Here is a 27,783-nt window from a genome sequence, read left to right on the forward strand (position 1 = left end):
AGAGGGTGTGGAGGTTTCTGTTTGTGTTCGTTTTTCCTCCCCATTGTAGTGCCACTTTCGCCGGCATATTATATCGTATTTCCACGGCCTCGGTAAACATATCGGTCTGTTTGGGAGGTTCTTTCTCAGACACACAGCCCCGTCCCATTCAATGGTTTACTTGTTTTGTGTACCATTGTGTGCAGCTTGCTTCATTCGCAGGCTGTCTCTTGTCAGGTATTTGTGTCACTTAGACGAGATCCTGCACAGGTCCCTTCTTCACGCCTTCATAGCCTATACATGTGACTATAGATGTTATAACTTATCACCGGAATGTTATAACTAATCACCGAATAACTGCCCAGCTATTGAATCTTCAGGTTGACTCGAGCTATCATATGACCTTCTTGGTCATCATGCATGTGGAAATACTGCGAAAATTGGTTGTTACATTTTGCTGCTTTGGTGTTATGAACGTGTCGGGAGTATGTGGCCTGAACGTCTCCACCAAAAACGGCACCGTTTTGTCGACAACTGCTTCAGACTCCGACAGTCCTACAAAAAGCGTCACGCTTGTTTTCAACAGCAGGAGCGGAAACGAAACCTTGAACGAGAACCAAACATCCACCGACTGCCCTCTAACGAGTGCTCAGCATCCTCAAACCTTGACCACAGTCAACGTTTTGAGCAATAATTCACGCACTATCACCAACTCCATCACATCCACCACCACAAACAGTTCACTTCCGGACACGGAAGACCACAGCGACAACGACGAAGAAGAAGAAGAAGGTACCCTCCAAGACAGCGAGGAGCTTTCTGCCCAGCCCTCTGTGTCCCAGGAAGACTACAAAGACATTATGGAGGTTCTGGACGTGGTGCTCATCGTGACGGAGGGGATCTCCGTGGCCGTGACAGCCACCAGCGCCGGGGTGTACATGCTGCCCAATATGCGCTGCAGCACGGCAGTGTACCTGGCAGCGCTGAACGGGGCAGACACGCTGTGCGGGGTGTTGGTGGCCTGCAGGAGTGTCTGGAAGCACGTCGGGGGGCTGCACGCCACCAGAACGGCGGCCTTCAACTACCTGACACTGGCCGGAACTGGTTACGTCAGCCTGGCCAGCCGCCGCTGTGTCTACTGCCTGTCGGTCATCGTCAGCCTGGAAAGGTGGTTTATTCTTTTGTTTGTGAGTTTTTCCAGGTGATTTATTTATTTGTGCATTTTCCCAGCTGATTTATTCATTTGTGCATTTTCCCAACTGATTTATTTATTTATGCGTTGTGCTGAAATACTGAAGTGTGAAAATTGCGAAGGTTCAGAATTTTAGGGAAAATTTTAGAAAAAGAATTCAGAGTAAGCCAGTTAGTTGACGACACATCATGTACTTTTGATAGGGACAGAATATTACAGAAAGAAACCAAGACTCTATCTGTTAAGAATCCGTAACCAATTATTTGCAGAGACCTTCTCTGTTAAGAATCCGTAAATGATCACTCGCAAAGACTCTCTCTTATCTGTTAAGAATCCGTGACCGATCACGCGCAATCAGTAATTTGTCGCGGTTCTATGTCCGTGTGTGCAGGTTCTTCGTGATCACGTTCCCGCTCAGGGCCAGACACTTCAAAATCATCCGATTTCCAAAAGTCACCGTCACGATCCTGGCGTTTGTCATCTTCTCCTTCCACGTCTATTATCTCCTCAAATACCACGTGGTCAAGTCAACCACCACCGGCGGCTACAGGCTGAGTTACACCGAAAGCTACAGGGAAGACATTCACACCTTCGACCACGTTTCCAACAGTGGCAAGTTCCTGTTTGCCTACATCCCGCTGTGCCTGGGTCTGGGGATGAGCGTGGCTCTCCTCCTGGCTCTCAGACGCCATGCCGCAGCTAGAGCCAGCCTGCAGGAGGCGGGAGGGGAAAGGAGGCTGAAGCAAATGCGCGACACGGAACGGCAGATGGCTAGAACGATTTGGGTAGGTCCATTTCTGCTGCTGTGGTTTGATGTTCTGATCTCGTGAGGCCTGTTATGTATTGGGCGTAGCGACGAAGCGGCAGGTTTCGAAACGAAATGAATGTCGCTACTAAATCACGATTTTGGTATTTTGCGTTGATATGAATAATTGCTTTGACTCACAAAGTTCAAATCTTTTTCTCTCATGCAAAATGTGTTGGGTTTTTTTCTTTTCTTTTTTGTTGTTGTTGTTTTTTGTTCTTTTGTAATTGTTGTTTTATAATGCACATGCACACGCGCAAACACACGCATGCACACACGCTTCCCCACCCCCCTGCCCCCTGACCCCCGCCACACACACACACAAACATGCATGTGCGTACGCACACAGATACACACACACACACACACACACACACACACACACACACACACACACACACACACACACACACAGTTTGTTGCTTTGTTTCTTTTGTATTGAAAAGATGATGATGAAGGTGTTTGACAATTGTGTTGTCCATCGCTTTCTTCTGGTTATTTCTTGTGTTTGTGTGTGTGTGCGTCGAATGTGTGTGTATGTGTTTGAGGGGTGGGGGGGGAGTGTCTGTGTGTGCGTGGGTTTGCACGTGTGCGTGTGCATTATACAAAAAAAAAATTCTAAAATAATACATCCATTAAATTTCATATTGCTTTACCTGTGCTTTAATGTTTCGTAAAAGAAAATGATAATAATAGTAATAATGATAATGATGATAATGATAAGAAGAACAACAACAACAATGATAATAAAGAATGCAGTTTGTTTGTTGGGGGCAGATGTCCACTTTCCTCTTCACCGTACTGTCTCTGCCGGCCAACACAGCCCACCTGGTGTCCACCTACCATCCCACCTTTGGCTACCTGAAGCTGGACCATTGTCTGTACAGGCTGATCACACGCTTCTCTTACCTGGCCATCGTTCTGTCCAGGTCAGTGTGTGTGTGTGTGTGTGTGTGTGTGTGTGTGTGTGTGTATGTGTGTGTGTGTGTGTGTGTGTAGGGAGGTAGGTTGGTTGGTGGAACTGTCCATCATCTGCCATAGTTTTGTTCAGGTCAGTTTGTATGGTGGTATTTTGTTGTTGATGTTGTTGTTTTTTTCTGTTTGTTTGTTGTTGTTTTTGTTTGTTTGTTTTTTGTTGTTGTTGTTTTTTTGTTTGTTTTTTTGTTTTGTTTTGTTTGGGGTGGGAGGGAGGGATGCCTGTGTCTGTGTGTCTGTGGAGCGTATGTATGTAGGCCTATGTGTATGTATATGTACATGTGTACGTGTGCTTTAACATATCTTACTTTTTGACTATTTAGTTCAACTTTCGTCGTGCTCATATTTATGTCGAGCTCAACTGTGAGCTGAGAGACTGTGTTGGATGAGGGACGAGCCATTTGGATGCACACCCAGTTTCCAGTCGGATTAATGCTGATTCTTCTCCTTCTTCTTCTCCTTTTCTTCATCTTCTGCTCTCGTAGGCTGCAACTTCCACGTTTACACGCATGCACGGGTGGGCTTTTACGTGCATAGCCTTTTTCCTACTGTTTAGGCAGATTGTTTGTTTCGTTTTGTGTATTCTAGCTTAACGTCTATCCGTATGGTGTGATTTTAGACGAACCGTGTCGTGTGCAGACGAACGATTGTGTTTTGCGTTTGTTTTGGTATGCCCGCCTGTCAGTCTCTGATTCTCTCTCTCTCTCTCCCTGCCTTTCTCTCTAAATGTACACAGCGTCACCCTCCTTTATGGATTGTACACATTAGTAGCATTTCCCATCCTTTACGTTGTTCGTTTTCCTTGTCTTCTTTTTTGGTATAATTAGGATAATTACGGTTTTGTCGATTCTGCTCCAAAAACATCAGCAGAAGAGTTATAGTAAAGTGTTCTGCCTGTGTATCTGCCTGTGTGTGTGAGTTTGTGTTGTGATATGCTGTGCTCTGCATGCATCTATGTACGTGTGTGAATAAACAGAATCATCGTGTGTTTTCATTCTGTGAATAAATAAAGATTTTGCTCTATATAACCAAAGCTTTCTTTTTTTTTTATTTGAATATTTTTTCTGTGAATAAAGAGAACTTGATTTTCTGTAAATAAACAAGCTTGTTTTTGTTTTGCTTATTTTTTTGTTTCTTCTGTTTACAGGTACACCAATTTCTTCTCTTACCTCTGCCTCAGCACCGCCTTCCGTCGGAACCTCGTTGGTGGGATTCTTCCGCGGAAAATAGCGACCAGGTTCCTGGACTCCCGCACAAAGTCCAGAGCTGAGATGACGCCCAGTGATGGCCGTAGCACCGATATTTCCATCGTCTCTTATCCGCAGCAGAATAGAAACTAGTTTGTTGTTGTTGTTTTTAACGCATGCGATCTCAGTCACGATCTCTCTCTCTCTCTCTCTCTCTCTCTCTCTCTCTCTCTCTCTCTTACGTTCTTTCTGTTTTGGTTCTTCCTTTATCCCTTTTTATTTTTTCCAAATAGATCTACCGAAATTATTTTGTGATGACAAAACTTCTTTTTTTCCCATTTCTTTATGTCCAAAATCACCAGAACGAATGATGATACCATTTCAAATAAACTGACCAGACCAGACATTCCATTTGAATTTCACTTAGACTGAGCTAGACGTGACTGCATTAGTATTTTTAACAGTCATCTCAGTTGACCTTTTTTTAAACCAGTTTCCGTTCTGTTCCACTGGTTTTAAGATTATGCTCTGCTGTTGGTGTGTTTATTTTTGTTTGTTTTGTTAATTAAGGAAAATGCAACAAACATGCTGAAAATAGAAAATGGTATATCATGTGTCTGGGGACATCATCCTGTGTCACAGAGAAACGAATATATGACGGCTGTTCGTGGCTACCAGTGCATGCAGGTGTGTGTGTTGGAATGAACACCTCCCCTGGTGTGCCAGCCCTGGCCATAACACCATTCAGATCCATACAAACAAACAAACACTCCCCCACTTCTTAGCCTGAACTGTCATCAAATACTTTCCCCGTCCTTCCTAGCATCCACCTTAAAGCACCACAGTGTTTTCATCGTATACGTAATACTGAATGCAGTTCGTTTAGGTTAAATGCCTCCGTGTGCTCTGTTATTTCGAGTCCTGAAGAGCTTGTTGCTGGGCTTAGCGTTCTTTGTTGTTTGCGCAGACCTTCTTTCGCGTCTCCGTGGAAAGTACTGCAGTGAATCCTTTCGTCAACGGCATTCAGCTTCCGTCTTGTGTACGCTATCTCCCTCTCTCTCTCTCTCTCTCTCATTCACACACACACACACACACACACACACACACACACACACACACACAATCACACACTCAACAGAAGAAAAGAAGAAGAAGAAGAAAAAGATTCACACGAAACAACAATTTAATACGGAATCACACCACACAGGTAAAGCTTCAAGACACTTTTCTGTTCAGAAAATTCAGCGGCGTTCAAACCGAAACGATTGTGTGACCAGCTGGCTGGCTGTCGCGCGCCCTTTTGTCGCGAGAGGGAGGAGTGTTACAAGACTCGCGGACGTGCGGTGGTGAAACGTCTAGTTGATCTTGCTGTTGATCCAGCTCCTCAGGTTGTACACATCAGCGTACACACCGGGGTAGGAAGGACGGGCACAACCGTAACCCCAGCTCACCACGCCTGGACAAGGTAAGTTATTGTCCATTAGCTTTAGCACAGTCTTCGTCAGCATCATCATTATCAAAATCACCATGAAAATCATCGTCATCATCATCATCATTCGATACTGAACAGTTGAAAACATGTACTCTTTGTCTGACGAAATGAAATTCAATAGCATATAGCACTGCATTGAAATATATATATATATATATATATATATATATATAAAAGAAGCGAAAATACTAAGTGATATAATTGGCTATAATATACGCATGGTAGTAGTGGTAGTATATTATCATTGTCATTAGAATCGTTGTTTTTACTTAAGCTGGTGTCGCCACTGCCGTTATAAGCTATTGTTGTATTACTCTTTTTGTCACAACTGATTTCTCTGTTTGAAATTCATGCTGCTCTCCTCAGGAAGAACGCGTCGCTACACTGAGATTGCCTTCTTCTTCTTCTTTAATTCTGTGAAGAGTCATTGGGCCGCCGCACACAAGAACTGTTCGCCAGTATCAAAAAGACATATGGGGAAATTATAACCAAGTAGAGAGTCAATAAATCAATCGGTACTATTACTGGAAAACGGTCGATTGTAATCCATATAATCCAACATATAACATACCGACGAGTTCCCAGGCGCCGTTTCTGTAGGACACCATGGGGCCGCCACTGTCTCCCTGTAATGAATCAACAAAGAAATAGATAAATGAAAGAATAGATAATGCATACATATATGCATGCATTGTTATCACTCACACACACACACACACACACACACACACACACACACACACACACACACACACACACACAGATATATAGAGAGAGACAGAGACATAGATATCTTTACACAGAGAGAGAAACCTCCATAATGATACATATTTTTTGCCTTTTGTCCGTCGTTGCAAAACATTTTTTTTTCTGTGTATGTTAAAGCTGTTCAATGCAATGCACAGATAATTGTGAATAAGTTTTCAAATTCCATACAAAATATACGTATCTTTCAAAACCCTAAGCCATCCATTCTTCATCCACTCATTTTTGCTCTTCAAAAGACCATTTGAAACTGAACTGTTGAAAACATGTACTCATCGTGTGACGGAAAAGATCTCAAGTAGCATCGTGAGTCATGACAGTAAATCAGAGCCTGGGTGTGACTGTATGTGGGGGAATCGGAATAAGTGACACGAAGCTAAGACACTGAAATAGTGCCACTGAAGAAGCAGCAATGAATAAAACATAAACACCAACAAACAAAAAAGGGTTTCTTTATTTTGCACTGTGTTGACCATTTCTGTGCAGAACTACGATGTTAACAGGTCTTGCGGTTTGTTACCACTTTAAACTACCGTGTTGGGCCTGTAATGTCAACGCTCAGTTTATATCACGGATTGACATAAGCTTACAGCTGGGCCAACAGAAAAGTGAGAGCTGTATGATCAATGGTTTCTCCACTGCAATGGAAAGTCATTTACAGTTTAGTTTTTTGTGAAGGACTATGACTCTCAAACTAGGAGGCAAATTTGCATGGCTCCTCGTGCAGCCGTAGGGGCTAGTTGACTTTTGGGAACCATCCCAACATCGACTGTCCTAACATCCTCTTGGCCGAAAGACTGGGGGTGTAACTTGGGCAAGATACTCTCCACTATGATTAAATTCTAGTGCAGACAGTCGTGACAACCGTCGGACACGACTGACTATCATACAAACTACCATGTAAGCGCCCATCTCCTTTCTGCACAAACCTCACCCTAAAGTTGAAGATGTCTTTTACTGGGTACGTTACCTTATTTTTCTCTGGGAGCCCATTCCCTACTTAGTCTATGTGCATGAGAAGTCTGTCTTTAAACTGGTGATGTCAGGAACAAAATGTTCAAATGTGTAATGGACATGTTCTGTACTAAAGTCTCCTCTCTCTCACTTTTGTCGCGCCTCACTTGGTTTTTCAGTGACATACAGACATCTGATGCGGGCGTTCTGTTATTGTTCTCTCTATCTAAATCTGTACCGCTTAGAACAACCACAAATGGCAAATATCAGTTCATGAATATTATTAAGTGGGGGGAGGGTGGGCGTGTGCAAGGTTTTACCCCTACGCACAGTTTGTAGCCCGAAATGGGGGTGGGAGTGGTAAGGGTGTTGACTGAATACTATTCTTTTACGAGGTAGTCTTCAGTAAATGATGACATATAATTATATCAAGTCCCTCTTTGATTTATTTCTCCTTTTAGTGGTTCTCTTCTCCTTGCATAAATCCAACCAACCAAACAAACAAGCAAGAAACAAGACCAGACAAAGCCAGAATACAGGCCACCTTGATATATATACCACGTGAAGACAATTTTCACGCAGCTGGTGAATGCACTGAATTATCGTGAAGCAGTACCGGACGTCAACCGGACATGACATTATTTCAAACGTGAGTTCAGTCCCGTCAGAGAGGCTGGGAAATCGGTTTTACCAATGCCTGATACAGCACGTACTTCTTGTAACCAGATTGTGCCTGTATGTTACAATCAAAGCATTTTCTTCCTATTCGGTTTGTTCAGATTGTGAACTTTGTACTCAGCATACTCTGATTAGTCTCGCAAAATTTATGTTCCCCAGTACAGAAAAAGCACAAAGCTTATCGGTGTTCAAGCAAGGCCTTGCTTGCTTGCGAAATACGGTATTACAAGACTGACCCTTTATGACTTGGTCGATTCAGCATTCTCTTTATGAGAATGGGACATGGTGACTATCTTATCTGGAAAATTATTTTCTTTATCTTGGCAAAGGAGATGACGTTGGCTGGTGCCCGAGCCTTTGTGATACTTCTGACGTAAAAAAATGGGAGAGGACACAAATGTGTACCTTCCTTGATCTAGTTTACATCATTTTGACTGGAGTAAAACAACGATGCATGCTGTCACCATTTCTCTCTTTTTTGTGTGTTGACTGAAATCATGGAAAGATGTGGTGCAAGGAAACAGAAGTTGAATCGAGTGGACTCTTACAAGTCTCTTGAGGTTCTTTGCTGACAACATCAGCCTTCTCCCTCATCCTCACGCTGACTCCCACACCTAGAGAGAATAGCTTTCATCTGCTGCAGGAAAACCTGGGCTACAGAACAACATAAAGAATGAAAACAATACCAATCCTCCGATGAGCTGATGAAAATTGTAGACAGAAGACGCAGATGATTGCAAGAGACTGTTGCTTACCTGCAAACAGTGATGCAGCAGCAATAGTAAAGACAAGAATTGCCAGGGCTTTTGCGTCAATAGAAGATTGGCACCACCATCACCAAAATCAAGATCTGACTGTTTAGGAGTCGTGTTCACAGCGCACTCTAGGTATCAGAGTCTTGAAAGTCGCCAAGAGCATCAACCGTAAACATGAAACATTCCAGAACCGTTGTCTACGCAGTATTCTGGAAATGTTAAGGCAAAAAAAAAAAAAAAAAAAAAAAAAACCCACAAAAATTGAACTCCTGAAAAGAATATCCATGCTGGACATCGACTCTTGGATCACATTAGAGGAAGATGGCACTGGATAGGATACAATCCCAAGAGTAGCCCCTCACTGACACCAGATGGAAAAGAGTACAAGGACGACCAAAGAAGACACGGCGCAGTCACTCTTGTTGGTGCTGCTGCTGCTGCTACTGATGATGATCATGATGATGATGATTACCTGACAAGCGTCCTTGCCGCCGACACCCAGCAGACCAGAGCACATCATAGTGCTGGAGTCAAAGGAAGATCCATACGCGCTTCTGCACTCAGTATCAGTCAGGATGGGCTTGGAGACCTCCTGCAGCGTTCTGGGGGAGCTGCCGCCTGGAAATCAACACTCAGCAATTTATATTTAAATATTTGTTTAGATCTCTCTCTCTCTCTCTCTCTCTCTCTCTCTCTCTATCTATCTATCTATCTCTATCTCTCTCTCTGTGTATATATATAGATATAGATTGTGTGTGTCTGTGTCTCTGTCTGTGCCTGTGTGAACAGCATGATAATGAAGAAACTCGCATGCAAGTACAATTATCTTTTCTACTATTAAAAAAAACCACCACACAAAAAAGACTATAAATCAGTTTTCAAAATGATGCTTTACACATCATACCCTAACCCTATAACCCCAAACCGTTCACCCAACCCTAGTGTCGCGAGCTGACGGACGACTTGGAGGACAGGTAGTGGGTTGGAGCCCCATCAGAGGTAGGGTTCTTTGCCCTTGTCTGCAACCTCTCCAAACCTGTGTGTGCTGTGGGCTCCAGTGGAAACACTGGGGCCACACAACCCAGAGTCATCCTCTTTACGGATGCATCTTTGGGAGACTTGCTCTAATTTCCCGACCAACACTGCAGGTATCTGCATCTCTCGAGCCTGGTTGATGACGGGATGTGACATGCTAGAGGAAGCGTTGAATACAATACTGACGCGTAATCCCAAACTTAAACGGACCTTCATCGTCGTAGTTGATGAACGTCCCAAAATTCTGGGGCAACAACAATAAAATATTTTTAATAGGTACGTTACCCACCTGCCCCACCCTCTTTTCTCCCTTCATCCCTCGAAACGCCCTCTTCCCCACCCCATTCCCTCTACATTCACACTACCATCACCACCGTCTCTCACCTGCCTCTAACCCACTTTCCCCCTTTTTCTTTAACCTTGAGAGGTGATTCCCCAGTCCATCATCCACACCGTCTTCCTGCCACAGGGGGTCCTGCCCGTCCAACCCCGTTCCCCGATTTTAACGATTTAAAAAAAAAAAATTCCGTGCTTCTTTTCATCCTGTTTCGTTTGTGTTGTATGTGTACCTTCCGTGCATCTTTTCATTTTGTTTCGTTTGTGTTGTGTGTGCATTCCGTGCATCTTTTCATTTTGTTTCGTTTGTGTTATGTGTACCTTCCGTGCGTGTGTGTAACTCCCGTGCTTCTTTTCATCTTGCTTCGTTTGTGTTGTGTGTACACCTACCTTCCGTGAGGGTGCCCCAGCCCATGACCCAGGCGGTCTCCCCGCCGAAGTAGCTCCTGCTGGCGATGCAAGCCCCCTGGAAGTAGTTGTTCTCGGTGGGCTGATTGGCCAGCACCATGATGGAGATGTCGTTGGCGAAGGTGTTCGAGTTGTAGGACTCGTGGTTGATGTAGCTGCTGAGGGTGAAGGTCTGCTTGTAGGGGTTGGAGCCGAGGCGGTCGTGGATGCTGCAGCTCAGGGTGTAGAATCGGGCGGCGCGGCTGATGGGGCAAGAACACAACAGAACACGGATATGTTTTTTTGTTTGTTTGTTGTTTGGTTGGTTGGTTTTTTGTTGGTGTTTTTGTTTTGTTTAGAAGGGGGGAGGGGGAGGGAGGTGTTTTGTTTTTTGTCAATGTCATACAGAAATCTGAACATAGAATGTCTTCGTCATTGTTTTACATAACGCTTTTTTTTTCCTTTTCTTTTTTTTTTTTCTTTTTTTTTTTGTCATTATTTTACATAACACAGATTTATTTTTTGTCCTTATCCTACATTTTGTTTGTTTGTGTTATCTTACAAAAAACAGATTGTTTTTGCCATTATGCTACAAAAAAAAAATGTTCTCATGCAGAATACGGAATGATTTTGTGTGTGTGTGTGTGTGTGTGTGTGTTCATAATCGACAGAACACAGAATTTTTTGCCATTACTTCACAGGACTCAAAATGTTTATGTCATTGTCTCACAGAGCACAGAATGATTTTTTTTTGTTTGTTTGTTTGTTTGTTTGTTTTTTGTTGTTGTTGTCATAATCTGACAGAACACAGAATGTTTTTATCATTATCATACAGAACACAAAATGTTTTTTGTTGTTGTTGTCTCGTTCGTCATTATCAGATGGATTCCCCCGTCTCCTCGACGAAGGCGGCAGTACGTCGCAGGTCCTCCAGTCCTCCGTAGAGCTTCCGGGCCGCTGGCATTGGGTCGGGCCAGGTTTTCTCTCAGAGCGCTTGGTGGAGCGGGCAGAACTGCAGCAGATGTTCTGTCGTCTGGCTGCCTGTTCTGCAGGGGTACTGCTTTGTGTCGCTGATACGGAGTTTCGTGTATAGGTGGTGTTTCAGGCGGTTGTGGCCTGTCCTGAGCCTGAAAATGGCTACCTGCTCTCGACGAGTCAGCAGGTAGTACAGGTCTGCTCTGTTGTGGCGTGGATGCTGCTGCTTCCACTTGTTCTGCAGCTTGGCCTTAATGATGGTCCTGGATTCAGAGTAGCTGGTAGACCTGTCCATCTGCTCTTTCGTAGTGCCTTCCTTTGCCAGGGAGTCAGCAGTCTCGTTGCCAAGCAGGTTGCAGTGGGAGTGAATCCTCTGTAGGTTGACTGTGTGACTTGTGCAGAGGGGGGCGAGAGAGGAGGACAGATTGTTGAGTTCTGGATTTCTGTTGGACCAAAGGGCCTGCAAGATGGACAGGGTGTCGGTCAGGAAGACAACGTTGTGACTGGCGTAGGGGGTGACCTCGATGTGGGCTGCTGCTGTTTTCAAGGCTTCTGCTTCGGCTCTGTAACTGGTGGAGTAGAGACCGGTAGCGAGGCAGATCTTTTCTTCTCTGCCTCCTGGATACTGAACATAGACTCCTGCCCTTCCGTTCCGAATGGCATCTGCCGCAGAGCCGTCAGTGTAGACGTGAGTCCAGAACTCTTTAGGGAACTGGGTGTGGAGGTGTTCAAGAGGGACTTTCTTTCAGGGCTGCTTTGGGAATCTTTGGGGCCAACACCAGGGATGCTGCACTGGATGAGCGGAGGGGTTCCTTCGCTTCAGGCACGGACGGCAAGACACCGGGGTATCACTTTGGGGGTATGGTCAAGGATATCCTGATGTTGCCGTTCTAGGATCCTGCTCTGGTGTACGAAGCTCCCTCTCAGCCGTCCTTTTGTTGGCTGGGACAGTCTGTCCTTCATGGCGTGGCCTTGCAACCTCTTGAACTTGGCAGCCTGGGTCAGGAGTTTGGCGTCTCTGCGGTCCTCAAGGTGCTGGAGCTCTGTGATGGTTTCAAGCTCCTGAATTGGCGTGATGATACGTGTAGCTTGATTCTGAACCTTGCTGATCCATTCAAAGTTGGACTTGGCTGTAGTGCCCCATGCAGTCATGCCATACTCCAGCACTGGCCTGACTCTACCAGTGTACAGCCTCCTGAGGGTCGTGTTGTCTGTTCCCCATGTTGTTCCTGCCAGCTTCTTTATGTGGGCAAGTGGTACTTTTGCTCTTGATTCTGCTTTCTCTGCTTGCTTCTTCCACGTCAGGTGTTTGTCAAAAGTGACTCCCAGGTACGTGGGGTTGTTCTCAGCAAGTAGAGGTCGTCCATTGATGTGTAGGTTGGCCTTCTGTTCTTTGGGTGAGAGGCTGAAAACAGTGTAAGTGGTCTTTTTGGCATTAATTGTCACCAGCCAATGTTTTGTCCAGCTTCCGAGAACATTCAGCGCCTGCTGTAGTCTGTAGTTGGCAGTTGTGAGGTGTTCTTCCAAGCACCATAGGACAAGATGTCGTTGATAAAAACGAGGAATAGTGTGGGGCTGATGACACCTCCTTGAGGAACTCCTTCTCTCAGTGTCTTCTTCCGACTGTATGCTCCATTGACATGGACTCGGGCCTTCCTATTGTTCAGGTACTGCGAGATCCACTGGTACATACAGCCAGTCACACCACTCTTCTGGAGCTTCCTCCAGAGGCAATCCTTCCAGACTTTGTTGTATGCCTTTTCCATGTCTATCAACACCGTCAGTGTATGCTGTTTGTCCTGGAAGCCATCCTCGATCTTCTGGGCTGTGTTGGTCACTTGGTCCTCAGTGGAATGATGTTGGCAGAAGCCTGCCTGCTCTGGAATGATGATGTTGTTCTTCTCCAGGTGCCAAACCAGGCGCGAGTTGATCATACGTTCAAGGAGCTTGCCCATGCAGCTGGTGGGGCTGATGGGGCGATAACTATCAGCCCTGGCTCTGTCTTTGCCCTTCTTGTGGATGGGCACCATGTCAGCTTCTCGCCAGCTCTGTGGACCATGCCCCGTCTTCCAACTGTTGTTGAAGAGAGCAAGGAGTTTGGCCTTTGCTTTGGTGCCAAGGTGTTTTCGCATTTCGTTGGTGACTTTGCCAGGACCTGGAGATTTTTTGTCCTGCAAAGACTTTATGGCTTCTTCAAACTCCTTTAGTTTGAAAGGCCTGTCTATATATTCAGGTTGGTCTTGGTCATCCTGATGATTCATTTCATCATGGACTTGTTGTTTTCTGTCCTCTGACACAGTGATGTTGCTGATTTGCTCATAGCTGTCCATGAAGCGGTTTGCTGCCTCTCTCCCTGTCACCATATCCTGGTCTTTTTGAAGCGTGACAGGCGCTGACCTTGTCTCTTCGTTGTTCATGGCTTTGGTAATTTTTTTTGTCGTTATCTCACAAAACAAAGAATGCAGAATGGTTTCGTCATTATCTTGCAGAACACAGAATGTTATTGTCATATTTTTACAGAGCACAGAATGTTTTTGCCATTATCTTACGAACACAGAATATCTACCTGCTTTACAGAACACAGAATGTGTTATCACTGCCTCACAGAGCAGAATGCTTTTGTATTATAATCTCCAGAACAGGACAACATTTCTACCGTGGTGTCATAACGGACCGGGATTTTCACCACCATCGCTACCACCCCTCCCCCACCTCTTTCACTTCCACGAGACCTTGGTCCGGGCGTTAGTCTTTTGTGATGGATTGATAAACCGATGCCTTGTGCACAAGCAAGTACTAAGCGCTGGTAAAAGAACCCACGGCAACAAAAGTGTTTTTTCTCTGGTATTATCATACAGAAAAATCCACTTTTAAAGTAAAAATCGATACTGTTGCTGAAAGAACAAATGGGCGGTGCTGCACTGTGGCAGTCGCAGTAATGAAATACAATTACACAGAGTTTAGCTTCGTAAGTTTCTTATGTTGGCTAAAGATATATACTATTCATATAAAGGATGGCAACATGCAGTGTCGTGTCGTACAGTTTTGGTTTGTGTCATGGTGTGTCGTGTAGTATGGTACTGTGTGTCGTGTAGCATCATGTTTTGTCGTGTGTGACTTAGAATATCGTGGTATGTAGTCTGGATGTGTCGTTGATGTTGCGACGTCGTGTCGTATCAGGTCGTGTCGCGTGTGGTCGTGTCGCATCGCTTATTGTCGTGTCGTGTCGTGTCGCATCGCATATTGTCGTGTCGTGTCCTGGTCGTGTCGCATCACATATTGTTGTGTTGTGGTAGTGTCGCGTTGGGTCGCATACTGTTGTTTCGTGTCGCATATTGTCGTGTCGTGTCGTGTCGTGTCACATATTGTCGTGTCGTGGTCGTGTCGCATCGAATATTGTCGTGTCGTGTCGCATCGCATATTGTGTCGTGTCGTGTCGTGTCGTGGTCGTTGTCGTGTCGCATCGCATATTGTCGTGTCGTGTCGTGTCGTGGTCGTGCTGTATTCTAAGCACTCACTCCAGGCAGTGGGCAGCTGTGACGAAGTAGTAGACACCGGCGGTGTTCTTCACCATGGTTCCGCCACAGATGTGGTAGCCGTTGTACTCCAGACTGCACTGTAGCCACGAACACACACACACACACACACACACACACACACACACACACACACACACACACACACACGCACGCACGCACGCACGCACAGATATGACGTTACGGATCAGGGTGTGAATGAAGGGGAGAGGAAGGAAGAAGGGAACACGGCGGATGAGTGTGTGTGTGTGTGTGTGTGTGTGTTCGTGTCTGTGTGTTCGTGTCTGTATGTGTATGTGTGCGTGTGTGTGTTCGTGTCTATGTGTGTGTTTTATTTATTTATCAAGACATCTTGCTATAGCATGTGTGTGTGTGTGTGTGTGTGTGTGTGTGTGTGTGTGTGTGTGTGCGGGCGCGGGTGTATGTGTGAGCGTATTCATTCATTCTAATGAAGCATGCCCATGCATGCATCTGTGTGTCTTTTCTTATTAAAACGCGCGTGTATGCGTGTGCATTCTAGCACGTATGCATTTGTGTGAACGTGCATACTTCGCATACGTGTGTGTCTGCGTCCGTGTGTCAGTGCGAGCACATGCGTACTGGTATGTGTGTGCGTGCGTGTGGAGTGGGGGTGGATGGTGTGTGTGTGTGTGTGTGTATGTTTGTGTGTGTGTTGTTGCTGTTGTTAAGTTTTTATACTGTGTATGTGCTAAAAGGCACGGCGGGCACTGCACTACGTACGATGAAGGGCCAGCTGTAAGGAGTGGCCTCCTGGCCGCCCACGATACGCTGGTAGGGGCTGCGGCCCAAGGGGGCCTGACCACAGTCTGACGCCGTGATCTTCGGCTCCACAGCGGCGGCGGCAGCTGCCCACAGCCATCAACACACACACACACACACACACACACACACACACACACACACACACACACACACACACGCACGCACGCACGCACACACACACACACAGTGGTGTCAGCTATGCATCACATAGTTGTCTACACCTAATACACTGTGTCAGGTATATATCACTCTGTTGTCTACACCTAACAACACACACTGTGTCATGTATATATCACTTTGTTGTCTACACCCAAGATGCACACACTATGTCAGTCGTGCATCACACTGTTGTCTAAAATTCAACATACACACACTGTGTCAGCCATACCTCACACTGTTTTCTGCACCCAACAAAAAGCACTTTGTCAGTCATGCATCACACTGTTGTCAACACCCAGCATACACACTGTGTCAGCCGTATGTCATAACGCTGCCTGCACATACACTGGGTTATCCTGTCCCTAGACCTCCACCAAATACGTAGCAGTGTTTTGACTGTCCATCGCCTTAGATGTATACGCACAAACACGATGCTGCCACTGTCTACACCCAGCAACACAAACGATGTCAGCTAAGCATCACACAGTTATCGATATCCAAACCCAAACACTGGGTAATCCTGTCCCTGTGATGACAAAAAGGCCTTCACCAGTTGCACGCGGTGTTTCGGCCGTCCATCACCTCAGATACATATATATACACAAACATGACGCAGCCTGTCCATACCCAACATAGACTGTGTTTGGCATCACTGTGCCAGAACACACTGTGTTTTTAGCTGTCCTTACAACATGTACTTACAGCATAGTCTTTTTTGAAGGGCTATGACTCATACTAGGCAAGATTGCAATGGCTATTAGTGCTGCAGCCTCGGCGGCTAGTTGGCCTTTGGGATCCATCCCAACGCCAACTGTTCTAAAACCATTTTGGCCGAGAGAGTGGGGAGTGGGGATGTAACTTGGGCAAGACACTCTCCACTATAATCAAATTCTAGCCCTGATAGTTGGGACAGCAATTGCACCACACACATACACACACACACACACACACACACACACACACACACATTTATGCCAAGCTACAGCTGCCCACATCAAACACGCTTAGTCATAGCCATAGATATATAGACAAATACCAGTAAAACTGTGAAAACTATGTGTTCGTCTATCTCTTGGGGGATGGGGGGTAGCTAGGCCTAGCTGATGGTGTCACAATTTCCAACTGGCTTTGAGATACAGGTAGCTCTAATACCTGGCGATTTTAACGCGAACGAAATGGTAAAAATGGCTTTTTTCTGGGCATGAAGATTTTCTACATGTCAGGAAGATTTCTCAACACGTTTATACTTTGTTTTCTTTTCTTTTTTGTATTCTGAAGTCAAACATGCTAACCACTGGTCATAAGAAAGCTGATTTCAGACCAAGGAATGACATTCACCATGGAGATCATTTCTTGTTGAACAAATGTCACTAAATTCCACTGCACACAAGTTAAAGCCAGATTATTCAAAAGAATTAAGAAGGAGCTCTGAAAAAAGGATGTGTTCAACGGATATCGAACCAGTCCAAGTGCATGGTACATTTTGAGAATGTTCCGTGTCCCTTTGTCGTTCTGTAGCATTGTCACAAAACATTTGTTGTTTTTTTATAACCTTGAATCATGCTTTGCACAGGTTAGAATTTTGTGTCCTTTTTTAAATGGATCCTCAAACTTGTACGTTCCGATGAAAGCAAAGAGTTGATCTCGTAGCAGTCCGGTTCACATTTGCTTTCTTCTAAGACTTTTATCATAGCGCCTTGTTTCTGCTAATGTGTCCTCCGATTCATTCCAGTAGATTTCATAATGCGACAGAATCCAGCAGCATAAATCCATTTCAGTGCCACTGGATACATACAGAACACTGTCGTTATTGTTTAGTTCTCAAACAATGAATCTCTCCCTTTTTTTCTTTTCGGCAGACTGTATATTTAAGACGGATTTTGGAGTGTTCTCCTGTCAACTTACCCACAAGGGTAATGAAAGATGCGAAGAAGAGAACCATGTTTCCCTGTATGTCCCAGGACAGCAGTAAGGTTAGTTCTGGTCACTCCATCTTTTTATAAGACATGGCTCAGTTCCAAAGGCAACTGTCACGTTGACCAGAATGGTTCAATGATAGCGACAATCAAACCAAATCACGTTGACCAAGGTGGCTCAGTGAAAGGAACAATCGAACGAACTTCCCCAAAATGGTCCCAAGTAGAAACAGTTGTCTTTATTTACGGCTTTTCTACAGCTATTGCTGCTGCCGCGTGAAGAAAAAGAAAATTAAGTAAAAATAATTATGATGATCTCATCACGAATTCCATACAGGACACGGGGAGCCCAGCCCGTTCCTGTTGTGGTTCCTATCAGCATAAGCTTTTGTACGATGTCTCTATTGTTTTCCCACTATAACTACGACAACGACTGCAGCTACTACCACTAGGAAGAAGGAGAATGTTGTTGCTGCTGCTGCTGCTAACAACATTGATAATTATGATGATTAAGTGTGCTATATATCCTTCAAAACATCAGCCAATGAAAAAAATACGAAATTCTTGAATAAAGTTGGTCCGCTTTTTGGGTGGTTTGTGTTGTTCTTGTAGTTGTTTGTTTTGGTGGTGCTGGTTTTTTCTGATTCTTTGTTGTTGTTGTGTTGTGTTTTTTTGTTTTTGTTGCTGTTGTGTTTTTTGTTGTTTTCTGTTTTGTTTTGTTTTTATTGTTGTTGTTTGGTTGGGTGTTTTTTGTTGTTGTTGTTGTTTGTTTTTTTATTGGGGGGGGGGGGGTCATTTTTTTATATTTTCATTTAGATCGTCAGCCGTCGGAGGACTGAAAGCCGACAACAGGAGACCAATATTCGGGCTGAAATACGCGGTCAGGTATCCATGCGCAGATGATAAGACACACTGAGTAACTGTAGGTCCTGCAGGCAGCATGGGTCAGGCCAGGCTGTGACCTGTGCACACTCAGCTCTCTACCAGGGAGGAATTTCAGTTCGTGATCATCCTGACTGGAGTTGGGGTTTTTTACATCCTCTCACCCCCACTCCCTTCTATTCCTAACCGTCCAAGCCAGCTTTCAGTTAGGAAATTCTCTGTGGATCTTGAGAGTTCCACCCCAGACATCCTCGTTCATCTCCTCATGTCTTTTCTACTTCTTCTTTAGATTTGATGTTGTTGGGGTTTGGTTTGGTTTTTGTTTCTTTTCTCCCTGCTTTCGTATTTGTATGGGTATTTGTTTTGTGGTTGTTTTTTGATTTTGTCATGGTGTTTCTTCAGCAAATGTGGATGTTTGAAAATGTATTTATGCATTATACCATGTGTTCATAGTTTAAGACTGCTCTCTGGGAATCGCGGCACAAACTATTAAATGTCCAACAACATAATGGCCGATTAAATCTTAAACGAGTACACACACACACACACACACACACACACACACACACAGTGGTTCTGCCAACATTCAGTGAATGTCGGCGCACTTTTTCTGTTGGGAAATCTGCATGCTGCCGACAGGTGGCCCCAGACAGAGATAGAGAGATACTAACTGGAGCCAATCACGGCAAAGGCCAATGACGTCAGCAATGACGTGGAGTGATGGCTATGAGGTAACGCGTCGGCCTAGGAAGCGAGAGAATCTGAATGCACTCGTTCGAATCCCGGCACAGTCGCCAGTATTTTCACCCCTCCACTTAACCTTGAGTGGCGGTCTGGACGCTAGTCATTCGGATGAGACGATAAACCGAGGTCCCGTGTGCAGCATGCACTTAGTGCACGTAAAAGAACCCACGGCAACAAAAGGGTTGTCCCAGGCAAAATTTTGTAGAAAAACCTACTTCGATAGGAAAACAAATTTTAAGAAAAACTGCTGGCAGGAAAAAATACGAAACATGGATGGCTGTTAGTGTACCGACAATACAATACAATACAATACAATACAATACAATACAATACAATAGAACCGCGAAACTCACAGGCCATATGACTACAGAATGCGACAATCCGGTGACGCAAAAACAAAAACTGGTTGGAATTGGACTGGTCTGGACTGACTAACCAGTGGAAGGATGGATACATGGATGTGTGTCCAATGAATCAGAATCAGAATCAGAATCAATTTTAAAGTCAATTAAACCTGAACAAGGTTTATAAGACACGCATGCAAAGTTACATGAAACCACGCACAAAAAAGAAAAACAAAAATAGATAAATATTGAACAAGACATTGAATCACTCTTGCACGCTATGGCGTTTTTGACAGCAGTTACTGACAAATTTCCCAAACAGTCCCACAAGTTTGTCTTTCAGTATTAGCTGACTGGGTTTAATAATATTTGGAATGTAATTTTGAATTTTTTGTATGAATTCTATTCTCATTTCTTTGTATAATTCGCAGTCATCTAAGAAATGAAATTCGTCCTCTATTGTTTGACATTGTAAACATAGTCTCCTTTCTTTTGGAATGTTGAAATGTGTAGATGCGCGAACTGTTTTACTCTGGTGTTTTTTGTTAGCTTCCAGACGCAAACGCTAATCAGAGTGAGATAAAATTGTCTGGACGTGAGTGTAAGATGCCAGCGAGACGCATCCCATCAGTGAGAGCTACAGAATGATCAACAACTGTGAAATATTCTTCTTGGTGTGTGTGGCCAATTCTTCCTTGCTGGTGTCATGCAGAAGACTTGCAGAACTGTGCAGAGTCAAAGGGAATTTCCAAGTGGCTGACAATGTCATTCAGCTTTCACGAGGCACTATCACGTTTCTTATCTGCCTCGGACCTTGGCCGTTCGAAATAACTGTCCAAAACAGTGTCAGCGATTTGTTTCTGATTTCTTTAGATTTATCTGAAACTGGGTCGCATGAAAACCATTCTTATGTGAATGCGGCATGTAGGGTCACGCTTTTGACACTTTAATGTATGTGGTAGAGTCTCAAGGCCTGAGTAGCTCTTTGGGTTTAGTGGTAGGTCAGGCATCTGCTTCTGTTCTTTAAAAGCAGTTGTGGTGTAGTGTACATGGGTCAACCCACACGCTTTGACACCTTGAAACTGAAACGTTTAATGTGCATCGCTTCAGCATCGCAAGTAAAAAATAAAATAAAATAAAATAAATAAATATAAAATAAGGTTACGGGGTGTATTCTGAATGCAGCTGATTCAGCTTGCAAGTATTTATTCAATAAATGCACACAGCTTCTTCGCCATCCCTCAGCGGGCAATCTTTCCAATGCTCTGGAGTTTGATAACATATGCTCACTGTGCCTGCCTTCAGACATTCTGGTTGGGCCAATCAAAGTGCTCTTGGTCATTGTCATTACTGTTGTGTGATCAGCAGGTATCCGACCAAGCTTCTGTTTTTTTCCCCTTACAAGCTGAATCGAAAAGTCTCGGGAAGGTCTTTTGTCAGATCTATCGTATGTGGAACGGTGTCTGGCACACTTCAGCTTCTCATAGGCAAGTATCATGGGGTCATAAAATGAATGGGAATGCAAGCACCAGATCTTCTGGGTGATGGTCACCGCACACTCGATAGAACATCTTGAACAAAATCAGTGAAAGGACCCAGAAGGCAGGCATGTCCCCATTTTTCATGATGCTAGTGTTGATGACTATCTCATCCAAATCGTGATAACAGGATTATTAAGCTGTAGTTTGATATCGTCCTGAAATTCTGCAACCTGGTTCTCAAGTTGTATAACTGTCGTCAGTGTGTCAGATGGGTGATGCTTCTTTCATCTAACGCAGATGTGCCAGATTATCTGCAGGTCATCCTCCAGATCCTTCAACAGTCAGGTCAAAGGTTCTCCTGTGCTACTGGTAACTACTTCTTCTTGGTTCGTGGGCTGCAACTCCCACGTTCACTCGTATGTACGCGAGTGGGCTTTTACGTGTATGACCGTTTAACATCGCCATGTAGGCAACCATACTCCGTTTTCGGGGTGTGGGGTGCATGCTGGGTATGTTGTTTCCAAAACCCACCGAACGCTGACATGGATTACGGGATCTTTAACGTGCGTATTTGATCTTCTGCTTGCGTATACATACAAAACTGGTACAGTGTAACCCAGAACTACATGCCACGTGTGAGGGGTAAACACGACCAAAACATCTTGCTTGGAAAGACTTTTCACTGTCGGAATGTGTATTCAATCGATAATGTGTGATGACATATTATTGAAAGAAGGCGCTGGAGGCCGCTGAACTGTATATGGAGAAAGGTCTTTGCACATGCCTCATCACATACTGCACAATGTCCCCGAACAACCATCAAACATCGACAAATCATGTCAGTTAAGTCTCAAGGCAAAACTGCGAATGCGCGTATCAATGTTTTTGTGTGTGCAAATAGCGACCAACTTCCGCCATTATATGAAGAGAAAAAAGACATGATGAAGACGTGGAAAGATTGAAACTTTGATAGATCTACGTTATGATCACAAAACAACGAAATGTTGTTCGGTGTAGGCTGATTGAGATAGAATTGCTCCATTTCAAACGAACAACTTTTCGTTCGACAAACACTCATTCCTGATGATGAGCGAAAATAACTGGATTGTTATGTGCTGGTAACCACACTTCCCCATCCCCCCACCCCTCTCCATCGTCCACGTTTTCTGTTTTTTGTTATGCAGCGGGAATCGCTGGTAAACCTTGAGGGCTTTGCCTCGTATCTACAGAGTTGGTTTTCATTAAAAGAACACGCACATGGTTTTAGGCACAGTAATCCAAGTGACAATTATCATATTTATGGTTTGTGTAAAATGGGTAACGAAGATGACGTCCATTTCTTGTTTTCTCTGTCCTGCTTAATATGACCATACAGTGACATTCATCCCGCAAAAGTATTCTGACCCATTTAATTTCAGATTTTATTTGCTTTAATAAAACAGAAATGATACGTTTCTCTTTAATTCAGCCTTGTACATCTATGAACCACTAAAGACATAATAACTGTGAATTTCTAAACACCTGTTTGTCATTTTTTATCTTTAGCTGCGACTTATTGAATAACAATTGTATCTTGTATAATACATGTTTATACCACTTCAGTATGGGGCCAAGGCCTTTATCTGATGTAGAGACCTAACCCTGTTATATTGTACTGTAGTGTAGTGGTCTGTTCTTCTTGCCTTTGTCCACCTTGTAATTCGTCTCGTTCGGCTGTCCGACATTCAGTTACTTAATCTCACGGAGTCTGTGACGCGCTGTCAAAATTAAACAGTCAGTCACATCGTCATTGTAAAGATTATACCGTCATGAACAAACAGTAGAATATAAATAATTTCTCACCCAGCTGCCAGACCAGGGATACGAGAAGCGCAGAAAGCAGCATGGTTGTTGGCCCGAACAATACAGCAAGTTCTCCAGCAAAAGACTGCTCCAATCTTCAGCCAGGGACGAAGTGAAGTTGCTTCTCCAGTGTGTGGTTTATATAGCAAAGCACTGTGACAACAGCTTAGCAGTTTCTCAGATCATCAGGGAGTTAGAAAAGCAAACACAAAGTGCCACTAGCTGAGAATTTTCTGTCCAGGAGAAAGAAAGCGGTTAAGTGGCCTTAAGAACTGTTGGTACAGCACGATCTGCAACAAAAGCGGTTAAGTGGACTTAAGACCTGTTGGTACAGCACGATCTGCAACGTGTAGACTTCTCTATGCAAGGGTTCTTGACATTGTTGAGCATCGACTGCAGGTGACTATTCTCATTCTCTTTTCACGTTTCGACAAACATCGTTGGTTATGATGGTGATATGAAACATATGACTTGGATCGTTATAAGTATGTAGGCATGTATACTGGCAACCTCCAACCACCAACTCCTGATAGGAAAGAGACTGGTCGAGTATGACATCAAGATTATGGACAGCAGAGGAAAGAGGAATGTCGGTAGTTGTATAGCAGGAATCGTACGTGAGTCACGCGGGTTTTGCCTCTTTGGTTTTGGTTATTTTTGGTTTTGTTTTGTTTTGTTTTTGTTTTTTTTGTTTGTTTGTTTTTGTTTGTTTGTGTTTTTGTTTTTTGTTTTTGGTTGGTTGGTTGGTTGGTTGGTTGGTTGGTTTTTTTTTTACGTCAGTCCTTTTTCCTTTTTTTTGTCTGTGTTTCACCTTCAAGGCATTGCCATCTCCTGATGCCTCCAGAGACTTCTTAAGTGGTTGAAAAAGGCGTAAGAGTATTAATTGTTTTATATCCGGTAAGTACACGCTTTAACAAAACAGGACCAATGCTATTGAAAAGACATACTCTTTCAGGGATTCAGAGAATAAGACACAGTGAAGTAGAGAGCTCAGAGTGCTGTTGTAGACATGCCATTTCAGGGAGGAGCAAAGACTCTGAATGCTATCGTCAACGTAAAAATGCTGTCACAGAAATAGTGTGTGAGGTAAGAACTCAAACTCTCTTTAAAAAGTTTTTTTTTTTTTAAATCACCGTGAGAGTTATCTGTGTTAACTCAGAAAATAAGGACAGGAGCAACGGCCGAGTGGTTAAAGCGTTGGACTTTAAATCGGAGAGTCCTGGGGTCTAATCCCGGTCGTGGCGCCTGGTGGGTCAAGGGTGGAGATTTTTTTTCTCGGTGTGTGTGTGTGTGTGTGTGTGTGTGTGTGTGCGTCGGTGTCTGTGTTTGTGTGGTGTGTTTCTCCCTCCTGCCCTCTTCGTTTACGGTTCATCTGAAACAGATATTTATGATGATTATCCAAGTATGTCTGTCTCTCTGCCAGCTTGTTTCTATCTCTGTCTCTATGTCTTTGTTTGTCTTTCTGGCTGGCTGTTTATCTATCTATCTATCTATCTAGATATATCTATCTATCTATCTAGCCATCTATATATCTCCAGACTCCCGCAGAAAGTCCAGAGCTGAGATGACGCCCAGTGATGGCCGTAGCACGGATATTTCCATCGTCTCTTATCCGTAGCAAAATAGAAACTAGTTGGTTGTTGTTTTTAACGCATGCGATCTCAATCACGATCTCTCTCTCTCTCTCTCTCTCTCTCTCTCTCTCTTGTGTTTCTCTGTTCTCTTTATGTCCGCTATATGTTTCTCACTTCGGCCATGTCTCTGTATGTGCATAAGTATATATATATATATATATATAAGTATATATGTGTGTGTGTGTGTGTGTGTGTGTGTGTGTGTTGGGTGGAGAGAGTGTGTGCATGTGTATGGATATAAATGTGTGAATGCGTTCGTTTTATTACTTTTTACGATGTTAATGATGATGATGGTGATCATTCTTCGATGTAGTAGCAGTAGATATAGCAGTCGTTATCGTTAATGTTGTGATTGTTATTGTTGTCACAAGGACAGATTGGAAGACTGGGCGATGCCTAAAATCTTTATCCTTGAGTAATAAAGTTTTTGAATCTCTCTCTCTCTCTCTCTCTCTCTCTCTCTCTCTCTCTCTCTCTCTCTCTCTCTTACGTTCTTTCTGTTTTGGTTCTTCCTTTATCCCTTTTTATTTTTTCCAAATAGATCTACCGAAATTATTTTGTGATGACAAAATTTCTTTTTTTTCCATTTCTTTATGTCCAAAATCACCAGAACGAATGAAGATACAATTTCAAATAAACTGACCAGACCCGACCATCCATTTGATTTCACTTGGACTGAGCTAGACGTGACTGCATTAGTATTTTTAACAGTCGTCTTAGTTGACGTTTTTAAACCAGTTTCTGTTCTGCTCCACTGGTTTTTAGAACTGATGGGTATTCGGTGCTGAAATGGCGCCATTGCAGTTGGCAGGGCTGTAAGCCATGTGATTTGATTTTCTTTTTTTTTTTTATTCCCATTGATTTGATTGATTTGTGACTGATTTGATTTGATCTGAATCAAACAGTACATTCCCTACCGTGACTGTGCACGCTGTCTTGGATCAGACCATGCCTGAGTCAGGGCATGTTGCCTTTTTCCCAAATCGTTGACGTTCTCCTTGGTGCCAGTGAGCCTTCCGTCGCCAGCGACCGTGGACTCCAGAGACATTTGCTGTTTGTGTCGGGAATAAAACGGGAATAAATGAATTAAAAAAAAATGATGTGATATGCAAGGGTGCATTGGGAAAGACAGTTCGATAAAGCAAGAGAGTAAGGTTTGACGTTGACGTCCTGGATTGAGACTGGATGTGGGTGATTATGCTCTGCCGTTGATGTGTTTATTTTTGTTTGTTTTGTTAAGGAAACTGCAACTGCTGAAAAAAGTAAATGGTATATCATGTGTCTGGAGACCTCATCCTGTGTCACAGAGAAACGAATATATGACGGCTGTTCATGGCTACCAGTACATGCAGGTGTGCGTGTTGGAATGAACACCTCCCCTGGTGTGCCAGCTCTGGCCATAACACCATTCAGATCCATACAAACAAACAAACACTCCCCCACTACTTAGCCTGAACTGTCATCAAATACTTCCCCCGTCCTTCTAGCATCCACCTTAAAGCAAGTGTTTTCATCGTATATGTAAAACTGAATGCAGTTCGTTTAGGTTAAATGCCTCCGTGTGCTCTGTTATTTCGAGTCCTGCAGAGCTTGTTGCTGGGCTTAGCGTTCTTTGTTGTTTGCACAGACCTTTCACGTCTCCCTGGAAAGTACTGCAGTGAATCCTTTCGTCAACGGCATTCAACTTCCGTCTTGTGTACGCTCTCTCTCTCTCTCTCTCTCTCTCTCTCTCTCATTCACACACACACACACACACACACACACACACACACACACACACACACACACACACACACACACACAATCACACACTCATTCAACCATCAACAGAAGAAAAGAAAAAGAAAACACCTAAGATTCACACGAAACAACAATTTACTGCCCTGTCACACCACACAGGTAAAATTTCAAGACACTTTTCTATTCAGAAAATTCAGCGGCGTTCAAACCGAAACGATAGTGTGACCAGCTGGCTGGCTGTCGCGCCTTTTTGTCGCGAGAGGGAGGAGTGTTACAAGACTCGCGGACGTGCGGTGGTGAAACGTCTAGTTGATCTTGCTGTTGATCCAGCTCCTCAGGTTGTACACATCAGCGTACACACCGGGGTAGGTAGGACGGGCACAACCGTAACCCCAGCTCACCACGCCTGGACAAGGTAAGTTATTGTCCATTAGCTTTAGCACAGTCTTCGTCAGCATCATCATTATCAAAATCACCATGAAAATCATGGTCATCATCATCATTATCATTCGATACTGAACAGTTGAAAACATGTACTCTTTGTCTGACGAAATGAAATTCAATAGCGTATAGCACTGCATTGAAATAAATATTTAAAAAAGCGAAAATAAAAAGTGATATAATTGGCTATAATATACGCATGGTAGTAGTAGTAGTATATTATCATTGTCATTAAAATCGTTGTTTTTACTTAAGCTGGTGTCGCCACTGCCGTTATAAGCTGTTGTTGTATTACTCTTTTTGTCACAACAGATTTCTCTGTTTGAAATTCATGCTGCTCTCCTCAGGAAGAACGCGTCGCTACACTGAGATTGCCTTCTTCTTCTTCTTCCTTAATTCTCTGAAGAGTCATTGGGCCGCCGCACACAAGAACTGTTCGCCAGTATCAAAAAGACATTTAGGGAAATTATAACGAAGTAGAAAGTCAATAAATCAATCAGTACTATAACTGGAAAACGGTAATCCATATAATCCAACATATAACATACCGACGAGTTCCCAGGCGCCGTTTCTGTAGGACACCATGGGGCCGCCACTGTCTCCCTGTAATGAATCAACAAAGAAATAGATAAATGAAAGAATAGATAATGCATACATATATGCATGCATCGTTATCACACACACACACACACACACACATATATATATATATATATATATATATATATATATATACATAGAGAGAGATATTACTTATGATACCATG

The 27,783-nt window shown here is 43.8% G+C and overlaps 3 protein-coding genes across 3 annotated transcripts in view; 1 reads left to right on the forward strand and 2 right to left on the reverse strand.

Annotated features, from left to right (window-relative positions):
- The first annotated feature begins 386 nt into the window (after positions 1–386).
- Positions 387–4,291, forward strand: LOC143290477 (uncharacterized). Its single transcript, XM_076599966.1, has 4 exons — positions 387–1,147; positions 1,563–1,956; positions 2,754–2,905; positions 4,099–4,291. The coding sequence occupies exons 1-4, from the start codon at positions 396–398 to the stop codon at positions 4,289–4,291; spliced, it is 1,491 nt and encodes a 496-aa protein (XP_076456081.1). The 5' UTR covers positions 387–395.
- A 1,163-nt stretch (positions 4,292–5,454) lies between these two features.
- LOC143290484 (trypsin delta-like) lies at positions 5,455–23,323 on the reverse strand. The gene is made up of 7 exons (XM_076599980.1): positions 23,203–23,323; positions 15,793–15,917; positions 15,034–15,131; positions 10,544–10,803; positions 9,255–9,400; positions 6,202–6,256; positions 5,455–5,594 (listed from the first exon to the last, which is right to left on the reverse strand). Exons 1-7 carry the CDS (start codon positions 23,243–23,245, stop codon positions 5,494–5,496), a joined length of 828 nt encoding a protein of 275 aa, XP_076456095.1. The 5' UTR covers positions 23,246–23,323; the 3' UTR covers positions 5,455–5,493.
- A 3,370-nt stretch (positions 23,324–26,693) lies between these two features.
- Positions 26,694–27,783, reverse strand: part of LOC143289006 (trypsin delta-like) — a 13,862-nt gene continuing 12,772 nt past the window's right edge. Inside the window, exons 6-7 of the mRNA XM_076597764.1 lie at positions 27,566–27,620; positions 26,694–26,982 (exon numbers count right to left, since the gene is read on the reverse strand). Coding sequence (XP_076453879.1) covers positions 26,882–26,982; positions 27,566–27,620 — 156 coding nt within the window. The 3' untranslated portion in view covers positions 26,694–26,881. The remainder of the gene's footprint in view (positions 26,983–27,565; positions 27,621–27,783) is intronic.

Source organism: Babylonia areolata, chromosome 1 (assembly GCF_041734735.1).
Source record: "Babylonia areolata isolate BAREFJ2019XMU chromosome 1, ASM4173473v1, whole genome shotgun sequence".
Lineage (NCBI taxonomy): Eukaryota > Metazoa > Mollusca > Gastropoda > Neogastropoda > Buccinidae > Babylonia > Babylonia areolata.